The sequence below is a fragment of the Drosophila obscura genome, unplaced genomic scaffold, assembly GCF_018151105.1.
Source record: "Drosophila obscura isolate BZ-5 IFL unplaced genomic scaffold, ASM1815110v1 contig_185, whole genome shotgun sequence".
NCBI lineage: Eukaryota > Metazoa > Arthropoda > Insecta > Diptera > Drosophilidae > Drosophila > Drosophila obscura.
In genome coordinates this window covers 1,002,324-1,025,044 of record NW_024542773.1, presented here as the reverse complement: position 1 = coordinate 1,025,044, position 22,721 = coordinate 1,002,324, and the positions used below count along the sequence as shown (strand labels likewise).

The following is a 22,721-nucleotide window of genomic DNA, read 5'->3' as shown; positions in this document are numbered from 1 at the left end:
CGTCTTAGGAATGTTGTATATATATATATATATATGTATATATATGCATATATGTATATGTGAGTGGCATGCAACTACTTACCGACTGGACCAACTCATCCTGCTCTATGGGTTCCACCTGCATGCGAGACTCTGCATCGGAGGGCCAGTTCGCCTTTGGGAGTTCATAGTACCCCACCGGATGGGTTTGCGATCCCACACTTCGCAGCTCCCGCTTTTCCTCCCTGAGTGGGAGTTGCAGTGCCTTTTACGAGTGGCGTTCACTTGAGTATGAACTCGTTCTACTTACTGGGGGCAGTTGAGCGCACGGCATGGATGGTAGTGGAGTGGTCCCTCATGCCGGAAAGAAGAACCCGATGGCTTGGGCTTAGCCGCGCGTTTCTTGCGTTTATTTGTAACCAATTCTATCGGGATTGGTGGGTCCGCGATCTCCCCTTCGTCGGATGACTCCGTTCCAATGAAAATCGTTCTATTTCGCAATCGCTTGAACATTTTTATATTTCACCGGAATAGAAATAAAAAACAAGTTATACGCTGGGAACTATCACACCGACTGACTGACTGACTGAATAATGTCTCCCTCCAATGGAGCGACACACAGGGAATGGAGCACACAGAATGGCACACTGCGATCGTCGATAAGTCTGACGGCTGCCTCAGAGTTTCAGAAGCAAGAAAGTGACCAAAGGAATTTACGTTTAACATGCAATTTATTCTCAGGGATTATCGACTAGCTCCCAATTTAGTTACAGTGTAGAGTAGAGTCAATATTTTGCAATCGTGCGTGGTGCGATAGACATAAAGGTTCTCCCGTTGAAGAGGGGAAATATGTTTTAATTTTATTATTAATCAGTTTGTACATTCCCGGTACTTTCCATAGATTGGTGTGGTCCTGTGGAGGGGGCTGTGGGCGGGTAAGTGGGAGCTGTCTATACCGCACTGCAGTCTACTGATAGCTTATCCAGAATCAAAAGTAAAAGGGTGTTCCTCGGGTTCCTCGGGTTCCTGCGTGAGTGATTTTTTCCCTGCGGGAATATGCGAATGTCACCATCGGACGGACCTTGTTCCCGGTGCAGTATTTGGTGGCGTCGATTCTTTTAGGTATGTCACCCGCCATCACATCGATGGTGCTGTTCTGGCTATCGGGGCTTGAAATGTCAATTGCTGAAAAGTCAGGCTAGCTGAAGGTTGAACATAAATTTGCAGCAGCATTCGCATGAGGGTTTCGCAGTTTAATTTCCTTTTTCCCCTGCTCTGAGCTAAGTGAAGCGTAGCTCGGTGTCGAATATTGTCTTAATTCACGCGGTGATGCATTGCAGTGGCCAATCCAATTAAAATGGAGCACTCCCTGTCTGCCGCCAGCTACTGCTACGGTCACTTCTGCAATGCTCCTGAGTGACTTGTACACAAGCGTCGTACGGCTGCTGGTCCACCTCTTATGCGCTAATCTGGAGCGGGGCACGTCGGCCAGGCTCTGTCTGAAGACCAGCAACGAGGAGCAAGTACTGGCCGAGTTGAGTGAGGGTTCTTCCAGCGTTCTGCTGAACATCGACTTAAACTTTGGCGACACCTTATACCTGGACACCACTGGCCCTGCATTTGGGGCTCTTCTTAGGATGCATGCAGCCGCTCCTCGTCTGGAGGATTGCTTTCTAATCGCCTCGAAGGGGGTTCTGGTGGAAATGCACAATAATTTCGCAAAATAATCTTGCAAATTTCGCATTAATTTCACACTGTGCAGCACACACACATACACCTTTAGCAGGTACCAATACATTGCAAATCAACAAACACCAAATCAAGCAACGAAAAACTAAATAAACCCACACGCAGTGCAAGGCAATGAAAGTGAAAGTTGAAAGTTTATTTTTGTGCCGCGTATGCATCGATGTGTCATGGAGTTCGTTCCCTGCCCACCTGCCCACAGGGGACTCGGATGCACGGCATGTCAGTGTGTCTGTGTCTGTTTTTCCTTTAGTTTTCCATTGCATTTGAAGGAACTTTCGAGGCGCACTGCACTCCCTTAACCGAACGCAAGACAAAGGCAAATAATTTATTATGGTTTTACGGGCTCGCTTAAATTGATATAAAGGTCAAGAGTGTGCACGTGAGGGTAAGCCAGACTGATGTAGCCACACATGCAGCGGCACTTACCTGCCTCCGCCTGCGCCAGGACCCCCTGTGGTGGTGGGGAGGGGGGTGACGATGCCGATGCTGATGAGCATAATGGCAGCAGTGGCAGCAGTGGCAGCGAGCTCTGAAACGAGGCCACTTCGTAACCCCCCAACTGCCGCCCCGCGGCCCAGCACGGATAGACACTCATTTCGGTGGAGGGCAGGACATGGCAGCCCAACACACAACCCACCGTTCTCAGCTCCCACCATCGGTCACCGCTTCCGAGTTTTTGCTGCCAGCTTCTGCTGTTCTTTGCCCTCACCATCGGGAATCGATGTTGATTTCCCCGCTGCCGGGCAATGACAACGTTCCGCTGCCGACGCATCTTCTGCTGCCACCCACTCTACCCACTCTACCCGCTCTACCGATTCGGACGAATCCAACGATTCTGCCGCCGCCCTTCCCTGCCGCGATCAACAATGGGTTTCCTTAAGATTTTATATTCTAAATTTAATCGGTCCAATTCTTGCATTCAATAAAATAAATAAATAAATAAAATAAATAAGGAAAAAATTCAAATAAAGAAACAATTGTATCCCTCCAGTAACCTTCAGTAAGCATGCCAAACGCTCTCAAACGATATCTCATACGAGTCAAATAAATAAATAAATTGATATAAAGGTCAAGAGTGTGCACGTGTGGGTAAGCCAGACTGAGACTTAACCCGACCAAACGCTCACATTTGAACTCGTATATGATAGAAATATGTGTCGTTCAGCTTGCGACACCTTTTGTGAGACTTTTCTGATATCTGCTGCAAGACTTTTGCAATATCAAAAAAGACTCAAAAAATTATTTTGGCAAAGGCTCGCAAGAAATATTTATGCGAGTTTTTTTTTGTTCCCTTCAAATTTTGTTCCAATAAGAATATTTGTATTTTCAAATCGTAATGTTATATATCTATTATTATTATTATAATGTTATAATTATGATGTGCTACGAAAGTACATATATGTATGTATGTATGCATGTCTGTATGTATGTTATAACTAGCAGAGTGTTTGCGAGTGTTTTGCGATAAAAAAAAATGGTTTACTCGCATGCGGAGCTCGTTTGCGAGGACTTTGCGGGACTCTCGTTGGTTTGCTGGGCTGCAGCGGATGACAGAATAGACCGTAGTACGCAGTAGTTGTAATATCCCTAATGTAAGTAAATGAATTGGAGCAATACGCGTTTCTTAATGTTGGATAATCATTTCTCGATGGCAATCCATCATAGCAGCCATTGCAGCCACTTCAATCGATTTTACGGATGGTGGATATTTGACTATATATTCCAGCAGCCATTTGCAATCATTTTCGGATAGCTGAATCGCTTTGTCCGCTTGGAATATAATCAGGGAACATTCTGTGGAGTGCTGTTATGTCCGTTTGCTGCAGTTGGAGCCGTTTAGTGCTGCCATTACCTGTGCTCCCTGGCCATTTCCATGGCCGTCCTATTGAAGGGCATTTTGTGTGGCCCTTCGCCACAGATTTACACGCACACCAGACAACACCCACCCACCCACATGCGAGTGTGTATGTATGTAAGATCAGGTGTATCTGTGTGTGCTTGGCTTCGCTTGGCAGGATGCGGATGCGGATGCGGATGCCCGGATGCCCGTTCCGCGGGGAATTTCACGTGTGAGATGCGTAAAAATGTTCAAACATTTGAATATATCTGTGTATCATTGTGTTGTGTGTGTGTGTGTTCGCTTTGGCTCTGTCTGTGGGTGTTTATGTGTGGCAATCCGAGTAAAAATTACATTAGTGGATGGATCACAGGGAGCCGCGCACTCAGCTGACGGCTGGATTCCCAACGAGGGAATCAAAGTCATGTTTGACAAGGAAACTCCATTAAAAATGCAACTTTTGAATATTCTGGCGCTGAATGGGCAAACAAACAACGAAACAGCGAAACAACTGAACTGAATCACCGCCAGCCACAGCCACAGTCACAGAAAAAGCAATAGCAATAGCAAAAGCAAAAGCAAAAGCAACAGTGTGCCCGTTAATATTACTGCTGGTTTTTACAGCCAAACTTAGAGCTGGACGCGGACTATCTATCCCTTGCCGCAGATGGGGAAGGGACACGTAATGTGGCAACCTTTTTTGGTGCTTTGGTCCTTTGGTCCAGCCCAGCCCAACCCCGCAAGACTGTTTTGTTGTCTTTGTGATAAATGACCACTCCATAAATTTTTATTTCTGCTCAATCTCAATCTTCTGCCCAATCTCTCGAGCTAACTGCGTCGCCGTGGCACCGTCTTCCCATTTTCCGCCTTGTCGGCGGTCAGTTTTATGGAGCACTTTTCCACAGCCAAGTTGTTTTGTCCAAGTATCGGAAAATCGTCTGTCGTGTCCGATGGAGAAGTGCACGACACAAGAATGTGTACAAGTAGCAACCAGTATGAGCCCCTTCCCCAAGGCGATGAATGCATGCAAATGTATTGCATTGCCAGGTGCAATGGCGGTGAGCAACCAAATAAACGAAAGCACTGCCATTGAAAGGCTCATTGCCACTTCTGTTGTCCTCCCTGCCAAAGTCGTTGAACTGTTCATTGACCTGCCATAACCATCGATGTCCAATAATGAAGTAGAAGACAAACTTAAAGAATTTCTTAGGATGCCTTTGTATATCCTGAGTGCTACAAAATATACCAAAGGCTTTATTAATCATTTTTTAAATATAACTTCTAGTGATTCAGTAGCACAGCTTGCGAATCGTTTCTCAAAGTCAATGACTGTTCAATTTAATGTGCATATGTTTTTAATGTGGTGTATTATGTGTGAGGATACAGGCCCAGAACCATAGCAAGAGGTGTGCGGATGTGCTGTCACGAGGGGTGAGTTGATCGATTCAAGACGGGGATCGGTTTGGGACTGTGTCAGATGGAAGATTCAAGATCCACGATATGCGAGAGCCCGATAGCGAGTGAGAGATCGAGAGAGCGAAAGAAAGAGATGCGCGGGAGAGTGGCTGCTTGGCTGCTGCCGTACGGGAGCATATACATACATACATATATACATATGTATACGTATATATGTAGATTACTTTTTTTGGGCAGTGCAAATGACAATAGTATAGGATTAGTTTTGCTTCTCCATTTAATGGACTGGCTATTTATTTACTGGCTAATATCTGGCTAATACCTAGCCTCAGAGTGTTCTTAGCATATATGCTGTATATGTACTGCTTGAGACACTTGTGTGTATATATGTATCTTTGTAAAAAGAAGGTTGTTTTATTTTATTATTTATTTATTTTGTTGCTAGAAATACTTTTCCATCCTGTTATTTTTCTCAAGTATGAAGGGGCGCCTAACGCTCCTTCCTTCCAATTTTATTTCTTCCTCCCCACCACCCCCTTTTATTCACAAGTTAATTCGCTTTATTGCTGTATTTTTAAGATACTCTCTCACCCTCTCTCTCTCTCTTTGTGATACATATCTGAAATTGAAGAGTAGTTTATCATATTATCTTGTTGTGAAGCGGCCATACCCCTGGCAACCCCCCTCTGACCTTCTATGCTCCGCGCCTCATGCATTATCCAGCAGCGTCATCCACTCTCGATCTCAGTTTAAATCGCTGTTGCCATAGAAGTTTTGACTCATTTGTAGTCCTCTGGGCGACTCCTCCTGGTGTCGTCCGGCCAGTGCGGTGTCTTCACCCTTCCCCTTCCACCCTGCCCTGCTGTGTCCTGCTTTTCCATTTCCTTTCGTTTCGTTTCGCTTTTCTTCTGCGGCGTGCGGGTTTTTTTTATTTTTTTTTATTCTCTGTTATTTCTAGGACGTGATTGGAGCCGGGGCCAGGCGGTAAATTGTAAGCAGACGTTCAACGCACGTCTGCGCCCATAAATCAATTACAGAGCTCATGGAAAAAGCCGCCACTGCCACCGCCACCGCCACCGCCACGTGGCAGCAACCTACAACTGTCGATGGAGCGTGTGTGTGTGTGTGTGCTGCTCGTACTTTTAATGCTCCTAGATAAGGATAAGGCCCTGTGAAAGCGAAAATTTTTAACGCAATAAAGAGCAACCTGCACTTGGCCGGGCTCACGAAAATTTGAAAACTTTTTTAATACTTTGTCTGCCTCCCGAGAGCCGAAAGCCGAAAGCTGAGTCCTGCGTCCTGCGTCCTGAGTCCTGAGAGGTGGCAGCAAGCCGCAGGCCGTGGCAAGCTGCTCGGATTTACCGCATTACAAGCCAAAAACTATGTGCATACAGGGAAACTTAAAGTGGAGGCGCCCCAAGATCCGCAATAACCTTAAATAGTCATGCAATCACGCGCGGGGATGGTGGGGGGGGGCTTGACTAAAGCGAAGCGAAGCAAAAGATACGATAGCTTGGGTAAAGTCATCCGCTTGGCTGCTTCCATTATTGATTGTTGCCCAAATTCGTTCCGATCTAAACAAACATTGGCCCAGATTCGAGTCCGTGGATTCCTCTGCACCATTATTGATTGATTGATTGATTGACGGGTCTGCTGCTGCTGCTGCTGCTGCTGCTGCGCCAGTACTGACTGAGTGCCTGCTCGTCTGACAAATTGTCGCCTTGATTGATCGCATCATCGTTTGCCAGACATTCGCCGGCACTTTCCATTTCAATGGGAGGTTAAATATTCAAGGGAATATTCCTTCAAAGGCCCTGCTACTCGTAGCACTCGTACCTGCCACCTCGTTTCTGTTTAGTTCTGATTTTACATTCATCTTTAATGCAAACATTAATCCGAATATGGTTTACCCAACACTGAGCGAAAGATTGGCCCATCTGTGCCATCCCATTCGGTGTGCGCTCTCCGCTCTCCGCATTCCAATCTCTGAATTCGCGTACTTGCCCTCTGGATTCTCAGTGTAGAACCAACCTCTTGGAACTGCTCTTGACTGCTGTCATCTCGCGAGAATGCTGCCTGTAAACGTAACCAGCAATCCGGCATCCGCATTGATTTGCAAATTTTCAGCCTGACTTCCACAGGACAGCCACTCCCACTCCCACTCCCACTCCCACTCCCACCCCCCACTCCCCTGCTTAAAGCTGCCATTGCACTTGCACTTGCACTTGACATCCCCATGGCCTCATGCCTCATTCCACATGCCGGGCAAAGGCAATGTCAGCGGCTTTGCATGGCTGAATGGATGGGGCTCTGCCGGATTGGTGGTGCTGCTGATGCCGGCCAGTGCGCTGCCATGGTGCTCTCTCACTTATTAGTTTGTGATTGGATGGATGCCTTTTTGCGGCATAATGCCGAGCCGTCGCTGGCTGCCACTCGCCGTGGCATTACTCCGGCTTGTTTCTGCTCCTTGTTTCCTGTTCCTTGTTCCTTGTTACTAGTGGCTTGTGTTTTGTGCCTTGTGCCTTGTCGATGCCATGATGATGCCACTTCATTAGCGGCCCGCTCCAGGCCAGATACTCAGGTTTGGATGAGTGCTTATGGAGGAGGCTTCAGTTTTCAGTTTTCAGTTTCCAGTTTCCAGTTTCACTTCCAGCTCCAGGTTTAACATTATCTTCTTCCCCTTCCACTTTTCATTCTCCTCCTCGTTCTGCATCTGCTGCCTCACTTCACTTCCCTCACTTCACTTCGTCTCTGTCTCTGTCTATCGTTTATTTGCGCGTGTTTTCCCCCGTGCGGCTTTATTATTGTGTTCTGTGCCAATTTCCGCTGCCGACAAATGCGTTTTGTAAATAAAATGTCAAAAGGATTTTCGAGACGAGAGCCGAAGGAGCAAAAAACGAATCCCCTGCCTGAATGGGCTGGCCAGACCCTGAACAGGAGAGAGAGGGCTGGCGGTGCTGGTGCTGGTGCTGGTGGTGGTGGTGGAGGTGGTGCCGGAGTGAGCAAGTGGCTGCTGTCATCTTTTCATTTGTCGATTTGCCGCCTTACAGGGCCTCCTATTTTTGGGTACTTTCTGGGATGTACTCTCCATCTCAACAACATGATACTCTTGCAACGGGTGTGGTCTGCTGCTCTCCATGTTCCAGTGGCATTCCAGCTCTTGGCTTGGTCCAGCCACCAGCCAGCAGCCAGCAGCCACCCTGTATGTGAGCCGTTAACTTGACGCGAAATTCCCGAATGCCAGAACAGATGTGGCCGCCTGCCTTTAACTTGAGCTTAGCTGCTCAAGGAGGGAGTCCTTTCCCCTACCTACCACAGCTGGAAGTACGAGTGTGGGTGTGGGTATGGGTTATATATCCCTCACTTCGATTTTAAAGCGCTTTCTTTGAGCGCGAGTATATGTGTGTGTGTGTATTTTAAGTTCGATTTTCGGGGCATGCCACGCCCACACGGGCTCCCCAATGTCTCACTGCCTGTGGCACATTTATTGCCAAACGCATTTGCATGTAAATTATTGCATTTGGACGTTCCCTCAAAGGAAATGGCAATGGAATTATTGCAGTGCCATAATCATCAACCAACCAAAGGGGCTAAGGGCATGGGACATGGGGCAGGGGCATGGGCAGGGGCAGAGCGACCCTTAGCGGATGTGCCCGGCTGCGAGTCAGAAGTACCAAAAAACCTTTCGAGCATTCAAAGGGAATTCAATTTTCAGCTTCAACAAAACAACAGAAAAGAAAAGAGTTTTTTTCTTTTTGCAAAATAATTTCCAGTATTTTTTGCAGCATTTGCAGCTTTGTTTTTTTTTGGTACACTCGCAGCCAAAAGTATATATTTCAGTACCATAGCAACGGATGGGATATACGGAGCAATTTAGCAGCTATTGGCTCTGAGGGCAGAGTCTCGCCCTTTTAATTTTAATTATATAATATCTAAAGCCTAGATCTGAAATGATTGAAAATCTATAAAAATTGCAAACACATGGAATATAAATCTTAAACTATAAAAACAGCCACAGGCCAAGCCACTTTATTTTCAGCAAAGATCTAAATAAATTTGAAGTAAAAATCCAATCAATCTTGGATATCCATCCGCAAGTCCGCATTTATTTATGTGCCAATTATTCCCGACAGAATCCACAAATGGAAATGCATAAATTTTACCAACACTAATCAAAGACAACACCCTGCCCCCCCCCCCCCCCCACCCCACCCCTCCAGCTCCTGTCTCTTGCGATAGTTAATAAGAAATGTGCAAGCAGATGTGGGGAAAGGTCAAAGTAATGCAAAAGTATCGGATCGGTTGGCATCGGTTGGGATGATGGGATACAGTGCAGGATACAGGATACGAGTATATCCAGCCCCACATTCTGCTTGGCATCTGCTCCCCTGCATTGCTTTGGCTCTGGCTCCGGCTCTGGCTCTGGCGCTGGTTCTGGCTCTGGTCTGTTCTGAGCTCTGGCTTTGGCTCTGGCTCTGGCCAAATGTCGTAAGCCAGAATACGTATAAACGATAAATGAAATGAAACAATTTCAATAAAGTTTTGGGTTACAACGAAACGCAAACCCGGAAACGGAAACTGCAAAACGAAGTAAAAGGCAAATTACATTGGACTCTGTGTCTGTTTTTGTGTGTGTTCGTGTGTGTGTGTGTGTGTCTCATCCTCTTTCTGTTCGTGTCCCTTTCCGTACACGTGTGTGTTTGTGAGGATATGAAAATATTGTAAATGAAAGCAGAGAGCCATGTAAATTGTGGCCATAAAAAGCCACAAAAGAACTGAGAGTGAACCCAGAATGAATGCTAAAATGCATAATATTTGTACCCTCACCCAAAGGCCACTATAAATCCGGCCAGACTTTTGCCACAAACCCTCTCTCTCTGTCTATCGGAGGAAACTCATCCGATCAATATCTGCTTGACCAAAGGGGGTAATCAATGGCACTCTAGCGTGGTTCAGGTTTTAATCGAATGGAGCTACTAAATGGAGCTACTAAATGGAGCTACTAAATGGAGCTACTAAATGCTTACAAAAGTATTCAAATGCAGTGTAGCTGCGGCATTGAATCAGTCATTTGACTGTTAATTAATCTGTTAATTCCACAGCTTATAAATCCCCTCCAATTCTACGGAAAAATGTTTGGCTTAAAGAAGGATGCCACAGCAAGGAACATTCGTATAGCTGTAAGTGCATTCCTTTGCTCTTGCTTCTTTTTTCCCCTTACTTTTGGGGCAGATAATACATATTTTAATTACAGCTGTGTGGAACATACTTCGATTACCATGAATCTGTCTCTAAAATAATATCCGACATGCAAACGAGTCTGGCCCAAGGAGCAGCACAAGGAGCGGCCATTGACCAGTCGAATGAAACTTTTCCCAAGCAAATATTACTCATACGCTGTGCTGTGTCTGTTGCCATGGCAAATATTACTCATACGCAGCACGGGACTGGCACTTCCCCCACTGGTCGAGTTATTAGCAGCTCGCACTCACTTCTTGGGAGCAATTGACCAAGAAACAAAGAGGGTCAAGAACTTGGGGGGAGAGCCACAGCAGCCAAGAGGACAGTCTCAATTATCGGCCATGGACCAGAAGCAGGCCCCTGGACTGGATTGTTTGAGTTGGCATTGGGGATATGCATGTCTGATATATGCGGCTTATCGAATAATCCGCCCAGATGACAGTTATGCAATCTGTCTGCCGAAACGCTCCTGCCTGCCTCTTGCTCTTGCTCCTGCCTCGTGCACAGCTGCAATCACAATAGCCATGCCCACCTAATGAATGCATTTGGCCGGCCAAGCCAAACATTCCACGGAGGAACATTGAGGCGAAGGAGGCTTGAAATGTTGCTACGATATGACGAAGACATTGTGCGGTGGATGCAATGCAAGGTGGAGTGGGAGTGAACGTGGCCAGGAGGTGGATGCGGATGTGCATGTGCATGTGGGGGGATTTGGTAATGCCCATTGCAATGCAATTGACAACAATGGCAGCGGGAGGGCTTAGAGCGGAGAGCCGAGAGTGGAGAGTGGAGAGCGAAGAGCGGGGCAATGCAAAATGCCGACCGGAAATGCGGAACAGGACACACACACACATACCCGCATAAGGATGTGTGAGCAAAGATGTTGAAAATGGCAGCTGGACTATTTCTTAGCTTGAAAGCCGAAAGTTGACGCTGTAAATGGCAGGATGTGTGTGCGTGGGAGGAAGGACTAGCAGCAGCAGCAGTCGTAGCCCATCCCGGCCCATCCGATCCGATCCCGCTTGGTGCATTCGAACGGATAACCATTCCCGGAGAAAATTGCTTCAATATGCGTTGTGCATTAGCCGAGGTCGTTTTGCGTAAGTGCGCGCTTTTCCAACTACCCACACACACACACACACACACACACCCCTAAGCTCCCCTGGCACACACACACACGCATAATTGACGGAGACTGGGTTCTGCCCAGAGCCCGGGCTGATATCCTCCTGCAGCTGTCGCCAGCTGTGGCTGTGGCTGTGGCTGTGCCGCATCGGACGCTGCATCAGCAGAAAATTTCTTGAGGCAAATGTGTAGCAGAGCCAAGCCAAGCCAAGACGCCATCGATGCCATGACCATTCCCTCCTAATAAAGCTCTGATGATGATGATGATCATCATCACAGGGATGATGATGATGATGACGATGATGGTACTGGCACTGGTACTGGAATGGTCGTGTTGGCGGTTGGTTGCCTTCCCCAACGCAAAAACCTTTATTCAAATTCAGCATTTTCATGGCACTGGCGTAAAATGATTTTATTGCTTCCTGACTGAATGACTTTTACAACCTCGCCTCAGATTCGCATTCAGATTAACCCAAATGGGCAGCTTCCTCTGCAGCATTCAACCTGCCTCCTGCCTCTGTGGCCCACTCCTGCCGTCAGTGCCCCCCACCCCACCCCACCACAGTTGCCGCATAAGAAGCCGCTTCAAATTCAATCAAATTTCGCTGACCCCTAAGCGAGCTCCGATGAGCCGTGAGTGCAGATTTCTGACGTATCATCTGGGAAAGGGGGTGGCCATACAGCACCTCCACGGCACCAGGAACACAATCTACACCGATAGAAAAAAGCCTGAAATTTTAATATTTTCACTTAGATTTAATAGTTATGCCATGATTTTCATCCAAGAGTGTTGTATTAAAATTGAAATTTTCACTTAAATTTTGATATTAATATAGAAATATTTAAATTTAATAATATATAATAAATAATAAATAAATAATACATAATAAATAATATATAATAATATTAAATAATCATATTTAAATTTAATAGTTTCATATTTTATTTATATTAATTTTTAACTAATTGGTTATTATTTTGGTACGCAAATTACATTTAAGTCCTCATGGTGTGAATTGGTTAAAATTTTCAACTAGAAATAACGCAACATGAGAGGACTGCATTGGTTGTGACTAGCCCTGCGCTAAGATAATTTTACTGTGCATTCAAGGCAGCAGCAGCTGGAACTAGTTGGATTGAGGGAATACAAAATATATAAATGTTAAATAAATACAAAAAATATTTAGCCATTTAATATGGAATATTTAAAATAAAAAGTTTTCCTTTGAATTTTAAAAGAAAAATTTTGAAATCAAGTCATAATAATATTAATTTAAATTAACTATTAAACTACAAATTTAATATATTATAGTTATTTTGATGTTTTGTATTTATTAAATATGGCCGTATTAAAAAAGCATTTTTAATACATTTATATTTGAATCAAAGTGAATTCTATTAAATTTTACTATGTTTGTATTTAAAAATGGCATTTTAAATTCAAATATGATTGTAGTTATTTTTACTATGCCTTTTTTCTATCAGTGTACAGATACAGACAAAGATGTACATAGAGCTATCAATATGGAGCTATCAATATAGAGCTATGCACTCCATAGGTTCTATAGGTTTCCTTTCCACACAGGCCGTAATAAACGTAGCCTCATGCCACTCAATTGACTAATTGTGAAGGGTAGAAAGGGCAGCACGCGGCTGCCACACTCACCATTTACAATAACTGGTGTGGGGTTGTGGGGTTCTGTTGCAGTTTGTTAGTGGACCAAATGATTGGCCTTTCTATGCCCGTACCATATTGGCCAAGGAGCTTATCATCATCATCATCATCACCACCATTATTATCTAGTAGTCGAACCTAATCATAATCTCTATCGTAAGCGTAAGGCGTAATCGCCATTGTTAATGTGGTTGATATGGGCGGGCATGCATTCCTGTAATTATAGTGAATGTTTTGCAATTGCATTCGTTTTGGGGTTTACTTTTGCGGTGGTAATCACTTTGCACACAAACGGAAATATGTATATGAAAAACCACACTTATTATTCCTGATTATGATGTGATTATGCAAGCCTCATCTGTGTGTGTGTGTGTGTGTGTGTGTGTGTGTTGTGTGTGTGTGTGTGTGTGTGTGTGTGTGTGTGGGTATGGGGGGTGTGGAAAATGTGTGTTTAATGAGGGGCAACTACCGCAAAATCGGCTTAAATTCAAACTAGCCAAGACTAGTGGAAATAGAGCCCAGAACTCAACCTTCTGGGCTGCTATTTACATGCACACATACGCACACCTACATACATATGTATACGTACATGGGTGTGTGTGTGTGTGTGTATATTGGAGGCCGCACCTTCAGGTGAGCGAGAGAGCAGCAGCAGCAGCAGCAGCAGACAAATTTAAAGTCCCAAATAGTTTAAGCTGAGAGTGGCAGAGTGGCAGGGCTGCTCCTGCTTGGCGGGGATATGTGACCCATAATCCAGAAGCCCCTCAAACTGCTGGAACACTTAATTTGGCCGAGCAACCTTTTGACTAGCGCCAGTTGCAAATGCTGCACGTGCCCTGCGTCCTGCGTTCTGCGTTCTGGTGTGCTGGGCTTCGGGTTAGGGGTTGTGTTTTGGGCTGCCATGTCTGCCCCACCGAAATGAATGTCTATCCGTGGTAGGAAGGAAACACAGACACACTGACATGCCGTGCATCCGTGTGCCCTGTGGGCAGGTGGGCAGGGAACGAACTCCATGACACATCGATGCATACGCGGCACAAAAATGAACTTTCAACTTTCACTTTCATTGCCTTGCACTGCACTGCACTGCGTGTGGGTTTATTTAGTTTTTCGTTGCTTGATTTGGTGTTTGTTGATTTGCAATGTATTGGTACCTGCTAAAGGTGTATGTGTGTGTGCTGCACAGTGTGAAATTAATGCGAAATTTGCAAGATTATTTTGCGAAATTATTGTGCATTTCCACCAGAACCCCCTTCGAGGCGATTAGAAAGCAATCCCCCAGACGTTGAGCGGCGGCATGCATCCTAAGAAGAGCCCCAAATGCAGGGCCAGTGGTGTCCAGGTATAAGGTGTCGCCAAAGTTTAAGTCGATGTTCAGCAGAACGCTGGAAGAACCCTCACTCAACTCGGCCAGTACTTGCTCCTGGTTGCTGGTCTTCAGACAGAGCCTGGCCGACGTGCCCCGCTCCAGATTAGCGCATAAGAGGTGGACCAGCATCCGTACGACGCTTGTGAATGTGTACAAGTCACTCAGGAGCATTGCAGAAGTAGCCGAGGAGCTGGCGGCAGACTGGGAGTGGTCCATTTTAATTGGATTGGTTACTGCAATGCATCACCGCGTGTATTATGACAATATTCGACACCGAGCCACGCTTCACTTACCTCAGAGCAGTGGACAAAGGAAGTTAAAGTGCGAAACCCTCAAGCGAATGCCCCTGCAAATTTATGTTCAACCTTCAGCTAGCCTGACTTTTCAGCAATTGACATTTCAAGCCCCGATAGCCAGAACAGCACCATCGATATGTGCGGGTGACTACCCTAAAAGAATCGACGCCACCAAATACTGCACCGGGAACAAGGTCCGTCCGATGGTGACATTCGCACCCGCATTCCCGAGGAACCCGAGGAACACCCAGCTCCCACTTACCCACCCACAGCCCCCTCTACAGGACCACACCAATCTATGGAATGTACCGGGAATGTACAAACTGATTAATAATAAAATTAAAACATATTTCCCTTCTTCAAAGGGAGAACCTTTATGTCTATCGCACCAGGGGACTCTACCCCACGCACGATTGCAAAATATTCACTCTACTCTACACTGTAACTAAATTGGGAGCTAGTCGATAATTCCTGAGAATATATTGCATTTCAAACGTAAATTTCTTTGGTCACATTCTCGCTTCTGAAGCCAGCCGTCAGATTTATCGACGATCGAAGTGTGCCATTCTGTGTGCTCCATTCCTTGTGTGTCGCTCCATTGGAGACATTATTCAGTCAGTCAGTCGGTGTGATAGTTCCCAGCGTATAACTTGTTTTTTATTTCTATTCCGGTGAAACATAAAAATGTTCAAAATATTGCGAAATAGGACCATTTTCATTGAAACGGGGCCATTCGAGGAAGAGGAGATCGCGGACCCACTAATCCCGATAGAAGTGGTTACAAATAAACGCAAGAAATGCGTGGCTAAGCCTAGGCCTTCGGGTTCTTCCGTCCGGCATGAGGGACCCCTCCACTACCATCCATGCCGTGTGCTCAACTGCCTCCAGTAAGTAAAACTCATACTCAAGTGAACGCCAGTCGTAAAAGGCACTGCAATCCCCACTCAGGGAGGAAAAGCGGGAGCTGCGAAGTGTTGGATCGCAAACCCATCCGGTGGGGTATTATGCAGAGTCCAGCATGCAGGTGGAACCCATGGAGCAGGATGAGTTGGTCGAGTCGGTAAGTAGTTGAACGCACATCATGTACATATATGCATATATATATATACGAAACATTCCTAAGACGCTGCCGAGCGCTGCCCCTGAGTTGCAATGGCCGAAGATTAAGAGGGAGATCCCTGAAGCCAGCCCTGAGCCGGTAAGTAGTTGCTCGCCCGTCAGTGTGAGGTACTGTCAACCGAATAAACATGCACTGATGTCGCAGCTCCAGATGGCCAGCGACGCTACGTCCATGGCTACTAGTCTAAGCTTCGGCGGAGGAGACGGCGGAGGCGACAGTCAGTTGCCTGAAAAGTCCACGGCGCCGTTGCGGAACTCCAATCGGCTGGAAAAGGCAGCTGCCAGTCGACAGTGCCACCCCTCGTGTGTTCATATGGGCGGCAACGGAAAACGGGTGCCACTGTCGTCGGTGAAGATCCACATTCGTGGCCTGCCTCTCTCCGTGAAACGGGAGCAGCTATCGGAGCTTTTTGGGCATTTTGGGGAACTTACGGCGGTGGAGTACCCGACTAACAGACATCCAAGGAATCCGATGGGTCGGGGTTACGCCTTTGTGCAGTTTGTCTGCCCCAACGCCTGTGCACTGGCAATAGAGCGAATGAACGGAGGCACCATAGGTGGACAGCGGATTCAGGTGGCTCCCTTCCAGGCCAGAATGCTTAGACAAGCCCTTCCGATGCGAAGCTACAGTCGTCGTACCCGTTCCCGATCCCGATCTCCCAGGCGCAGTCACCGTTCCCGTTCCCGATCTCCCAGGCGCAGTCACCGTTCCCGTTCCCGATCTCCCAGGCGCAGTCACCGTTCCCGTTCCCGATCTCCCAGGCGCAGTCACCGTACCCGTTCCCGATCCCCCAGGCGCAGTGCTCGTATACGTGCCCAAACTATAAGGCGTCAGCCTGATGATCGCACCCCCAAGGCCCAGCTATCGCCCACCCCAAGGCCCAGCTGATCCGCCCACTTACACCAATCTCAAGCGTCCTCACTCCCCGCACTTGCCTGGGGCCGGCGGCCCGAGATCTCCCTTCGAGCGGTCCTCACTCCCCGCACTTGCCTGTGCGTGGTCCTGGAACCCCGACGCTGCCTAACCTGCAGCCTCTGTTCACGATCAAGCCGGAGCCCGAGAGCCCTCCGATGGAATTCCCCGAGTACCAGTAGGACAGGAGTCACAGTCAATCCCGTAGCTGATTGCCACACTCAAGCTCATAAGAATCCCAATCAAGATAGGAATCGCCGTCATTCCATTACCCATACTCGTAATCGATCTCATTCTTTTCGGAAAACAAATTTTGCTGAGCTAAGTCATCACCTCTCGCACGTTAACTGGTCCTTTCTCCACGCGTTACAGAACATTGACGAAACAGTCAATTTGTTCTATTATACTATTAACGACGCCCTTAATATATATGTTCCTGTTATAAAATCTGTTTCGTCAAAACCTCCCTGGCTCGCCAAGAATTTGTCCTATTTAAAGAATATAATAATAAAAAAAACTAGGCTCTATAAAAAGTATCAGAATACTGGATTAAAATTCATTCTGGCTATAATTATGATCCGATCTAGTTCAGATTCGGCAATCTGGTAGATATGGGCATTCTCTACGATACTGCGTTTTTAGTTTTATCGTATCTTTAAAAATGTGCCTGCCACAGATATTCGTCTTTTGTGGGGCGGAAAGGGGCGGGGCGAAATTTTGAAATACACTTGTAGCAGTGTGATATCACATGAGCCTGGAAACCAAATTTGGTTCCTCTAGCTTTTATAGTCTCTGAGATCCAGGCGTCAAACAAGACGGACAGACGGACGGACAGACAGACATGGCTATATCGACTCGGCTATTGATGCTGATCAAGAACATATATACTTTATGGGGTCGGAAACGTTTCCTTCTCTGCGTTACACACATCCACTTTTACCACAAATCGAATATACCCCTTAACTCTTTTTCGAGTACGGGTATAAAAAGGAGACGAAATATTGGTTTTTCCATGCATATTTTATTGCTTCAAATGGCTTTGCAACATTGCACCTGTTCGTCGACTAAAAAGACTAAGAAACGCGCGACGCGCAAATAGAAATTGCTGCTAAATAAACTAAACTTAACTCCAATGTGATGATTGTGCAAATCCGGGTGTAATAATTTTCAAAACTATCCATTTTACAATTTTACAATCACGAAATTCAGTTTTAGACGAAAGAGGACTAACTTTTGATATTATTTCGGAATGAAACATAAACGACGGGAAACTTTATTTTGATATTAGGAACAGTTTCAAAATCTTTTTGTTTCTCTCAAAAATGGTTGATGGCCCTGATTATGTGTTTTCTGACGTAAACAAAAATTTGCTTCCTAGCCAGTGCGAATTGACTGTGCCATATGTGTGGCACCCAAGAAACGTAATAGTTTCATGATCTTCGTAGACAAATGGCGCTCAAAGCATTTTTATCCTGGCGGACAGGCATTGCAGTTTCCACTGCAAGAGCGCGGAGGAGTGTGAGCCAAACCCAGGACCAAAGTTTAGTTGGATAGATGCGATCCGAGGGAAGAAAAACGCGAAATGCAGTGCCACATTGAACACAAGGCTGCTGCTGCAAAAAGTACCTGATGTCCAGAAGCATCGTATTGGAGTATCATTTTGTTCCGTGAATGTGTACGTTGCCGCTGAGTATGTCTCCTGCCGGTACTCCACTCCCTTAGGGAAGACATAAGCGCGGTGTGGACTGTACGGTTTTTTTTCGGGGCGCGGCTATCGATAAGCCCCATTGAGATGAGCAGCTGCAAATCAAGTGGAAGAGTGCTTAAAACGTTCACAGAAATTCACTCCTAGGCTATGCACTTTTTTTAAATAAATAAATCAAATTAAAGTAAGGAAACGGGAATGCTACCGTCTGTATGTTCTATTCCTTACCTCTGCGGCACAAACAAATGTCCGCGGGGGCCTTCAAAAAGATATTTATGACATAAATTTGTACACGGAACGAATGTTTTGTCATGTGGCCATTTATTGTACGCGATTCGCCATTTTCAGCGCACTCGTAAATACATACATATGTCCTGCCTCCTGGCTCCCTGCGGCTGCACGCGACCGACTCTGCTCCTGCTGCTGGTCAGACCGAAATTGGCTTTTTGTTCTATTTTTTGTTGACCCTCCCCGCCACGCGGGAGGGGGGGTTTTTTTTTTTTTTTGTTAGGCACTTTTGGGGCTTTTTTTTTTTTGGGCCCGTAGAAAAAAGTGCCAAAACTCTGCAAAAAATTGAGCTGTCATCAGGCATAAAAATATGTACATATGTGTGTGTGTGTGTGTGTGTGTATAACAAACGGAATGACACTTGAAATGCGGCTTGATGGAGAGGTGATAAGGCGGGTCGGGTACAAATTTTGGATGGCAGATAGAGTACATGCAGAAACAGTGCCATGGCGGGACAGACTATATACTAAGGGAAATTGGCTATGGAAAACCTATCCAACTTATCTGTCTTATCTGTTTCAGCGACAAGTGAACGGGTATGCCAAAAGTGATTCCAATCCTGTTCTTTTTTTTTAATGATCTTTTAAGGCACATTCCCCTTTGTTTTGGTGCCGGGCTTATGTTCGTCTGAAGAAGGTAAAGTCGCCGCGGGCAATCCTCGCAAATCAAAAGTTGGCCAATTTTCGACTCCTTTTCGTCGCCTCTGCTTTGGTGCGAATATTTTGTGCGCTTCATTGATTTAATGGAAAAACTTTTCGCTCAGCTTTTCCTCTTTTTTATTTGTTGTTGTTTGATTCTTTCTTCTTCTTTTTTCTGGGTGTGTTGTGTTGGCAACAACCAGCACAATATACACAATATATACAACATATACGGGTGTGTGCACATATTGTGCGAATATATATGTATGTATGTACATAAAGAAACTGCCCACAAATCGACGCCCATAAATCGAATCGAATCGAATCGAATCGTGTCGTGCGGTAGTTTCAGCGGTATATTGGTCAGCAGACTGCCGTGGCTACTCATATCATAAAAAATATTTTCTGTTAGCTTTGGTTGGCTATGTCCATGGCCATGTCCGCTGTCCACTGTCCACTGTCCATACGTTTTTGGGCAATGCTGTTTATAGTAATTTTCAATAGTTTTGCGGTGTTCATGTGAGAAATATGTTTCGCGTTTTTAGCCTCACCATTTTGTTGTGGCATAGCTATAGCTACATATATCCATATACATATGGCCGAAGCTGTTGTCGAGTTATGCGGCTCTGATTCCAGCAATTTGGTTGCGTTCGATGGTTCCATGGCTGTGTGTTTTCGCTGAGGTATTTAATGAAGAGATATGTGCGGTGTCCATCCAAACAGATATCCAATATCCATCTGTGTGTGTGTGTGTTATCCATTGATTGCTGCCGGCCTTTTCCCTTTGTTTGGAACCTCACCCTCAACCCTTTTGTGATATATTCCCAATTGAAAAAAGTCTTTTTATGCCGAATGGGATCCATTTGATTATTTTCAATTAGTGCGACATATTTACAACTGTTGGGCGCACTCGGACTTTGGGGAAAGTAAAACGAAGGCGACTCCCTAACTCCCCTCAAATCGAATGGACATCAACTGATGTGTCATGTCCATGTTCTGCAATTAAGCCAAAGTCCTACCCAAGACAGACACTTTTGACATCGTCCATTGATGTTGAAGATGATGACGATGATGATGATGGCTGAAACTCCAATTGTGGTCGCAGCAGCACAGCACCATTTACCCAATTGGGAGGCAGCAGGATGGCAGGATAGCAGGATAACTAGATGATGATATTGTCTTGAGCAGAGCACACACTCCACTCCACACTCCACTCCGCACTGCACACTCCACTCAAGGCAAGAGGAAAGTGGAAATTTTGCCAATTAAACTTTGTTTTAATTAAACAACTTACTTACCGTACTTACAGCCAACTACATTATTGTTGCAACTGCCACTGTGAGTGGCACCAGTAAGCTAGATTCGACAGCGTCTCCGACGGTTGTCTTCTTGGGCAAATAGACAGGCAGACAGACAGTCAGACGGACGACGGACAGACGCCCCAGCTTAGTGGCCCACTTTGCATTTTGGACTTGAAAGTCGAGAGTCAACCTAAAATTCGTTGGTGGCACGCCATATGGCGCCTCCGACCGGGCACATATCCAATCGACTGTATCACCCTCTTTCTCTCTGTCCCTTTCTGTGTCTCTTTCTCGGCTCCACTTCATCGTATCATTATTTAACATTTTGCATTCGGTAGTGTAAACAGGGCTTAATCCTCCACTGCATAGAGCACCAGGCACGCGGCACGAGGCACAAGTCACGCTCCACACGCAAGCAAGCCCAAATCTCAAAGTGTCTGCCTGTATGTGCTGCTTCCCACTTCTACTCCTTCCGCCTTCCTACGCCTTCGTCGCCGCCGCGCTGCCACTGGCATCCTAAGTTGCAATCGTGCTACAAATCCTGTTGCATATACACTGGCCTTGTCTTTCCTGGCCTGGCCTGGTCTGGTCTGATCTGGCGTGCCGTGCCATGCCACACCCCGTGGGTGGGTGTGGGTGTGCTGCGGGCCTAATTAAAATTCTGCATAGCATTTAATGCCGTTGATGAGAAAACGTGCTCAAGACAGCGGAAATTTCCATTTAATTAAAATGTGAAACAAAACAAAAAATACTGCGAAACGGCAAATGCCATATAAACAAATAAATAAATAAATAAAAGGAAATAAAATGCAATTGAAGGCAGGCGGCAGATTCTTCGAATGTGAACGCCGATCAAACTCTCACCTGAAATTCACCCCTATTCGGATGTACATATATATTACATATGTACTTCTAGTGTACAACTAAGAAGTAGTCGCCCGTTTCCCAATATTCCTTTCTTTGCAGCTGTCTAAAGCTGTCTACGATTGGCTGTGCGTGGGACCATAGCATTAACTGTTCGTCGAAGAGGTTAGCATTTCCATTGAACATTCCACAGACAAACTTACGTCCCAGAAGTGTCTTTGTTTATTGAATTTAACAACATTTACATAGACCCATTGAAGGGCTCACAAATAATGGTAAATAATTCTGCTTTCTGGTTGTATGAGTCCTTGGACGGAGATCTCTGTGTTTCGTTCTTCTATCAGATTAAAATGAGCCATCCCTTTTCTGGATGCGTAGCTGTAGCTGCGTAAAGAACGGATGACGATGACTGGCTGGGGGAACGCTTGTTAATTATTTTTATACCCGTACTCAAAAAAGAGTTAAGGGGTATATTCGATTTGTGGTAAAAGTGGATGAGTGTAACGCAGAGAAGGAAACGTTTCCGACCCCATAAAGTATATATGTTCTTGATCAGCATCAATAGCCGAGTCGATATAGCCATGTCTGTCCGTCCGTCTCTCTGTCTGTCTGTCTGTCCGTCTTGTTGAGCGCCTAAATCTCAGAGACTATAAAAGCTAGAGGAACCAAATTTGGTTTCCAGGCTCATGTGATATCACACTGCTACAAGTGTATTTCAAAATTTCGCCCCGCCCCTTTCCGCCCCACAAAAGACGAATATCTGTGGCAGGCACATTTTTAAAGATACGATAAAACTAAAAACGCAGTATCGTAGAGAATGCCCATATCTACCAGATTGCCGAATCTGAAATAGATCGGATCATAATTATAGCCAGAATGAATTTTAATCCAGTATTCTGATACTTTTTATAGAGCCTAGTTTTTTTTATTATTATATTCTTTAAATAGGACAAATTCTTGGAGAACCAGGCAGGTTTTGGCGAAACAGATTTGATAACAGGAACATATATATTAAGGGCGTCGTTAATAGTATCATAGAACAAATTGACTGGTTCCTCAATGTTCTGTAACGCGTGGAGAAAAGAGACCAGTTAACGTGCGAGAGGTGCTAAGAGGTGTATGCGATCGATTGCGAGTATGGGTAATGGAATGACGGCGATTCCTGTCTTGATTGGGATTCTTATGAGCTTGAGTGCGACTCCTGTC

At 45.6% G+C, this 22,721-nt stretch overlaps 1 protein-coding gene across 1 annotated transcript; it reads left to right on the top strand.

Annotated features, from left to right (window-relative positions):
• Window positions 1-15,280: 15,280 nt before the first annotated feature.
• On the top strand, window positions 15,281-16,695 carry LOC111072793 (serine/arginine repetitive matrix protein 2-like). Its single transcript, XM_041592741.1, has 4 exons — window positions 15,281-15,574; window positions 15,636-15,747; window positions 15,811-15,885; window positions 15,952-16,695. The coding sequence occupies exons 1-4, from the start codon at window positions 15,372-15,374 to the stop codon at window positions 16,693-16,695; spliced, it is 1,134 nt and encodes a 377-aa protein (XP_041448675.1). The 5' UTR covers window positions 15,281-15,371.
• The last annotated feature ends 6,026 nt before the right edge of the window (window positions 16,696-22,721 follow it).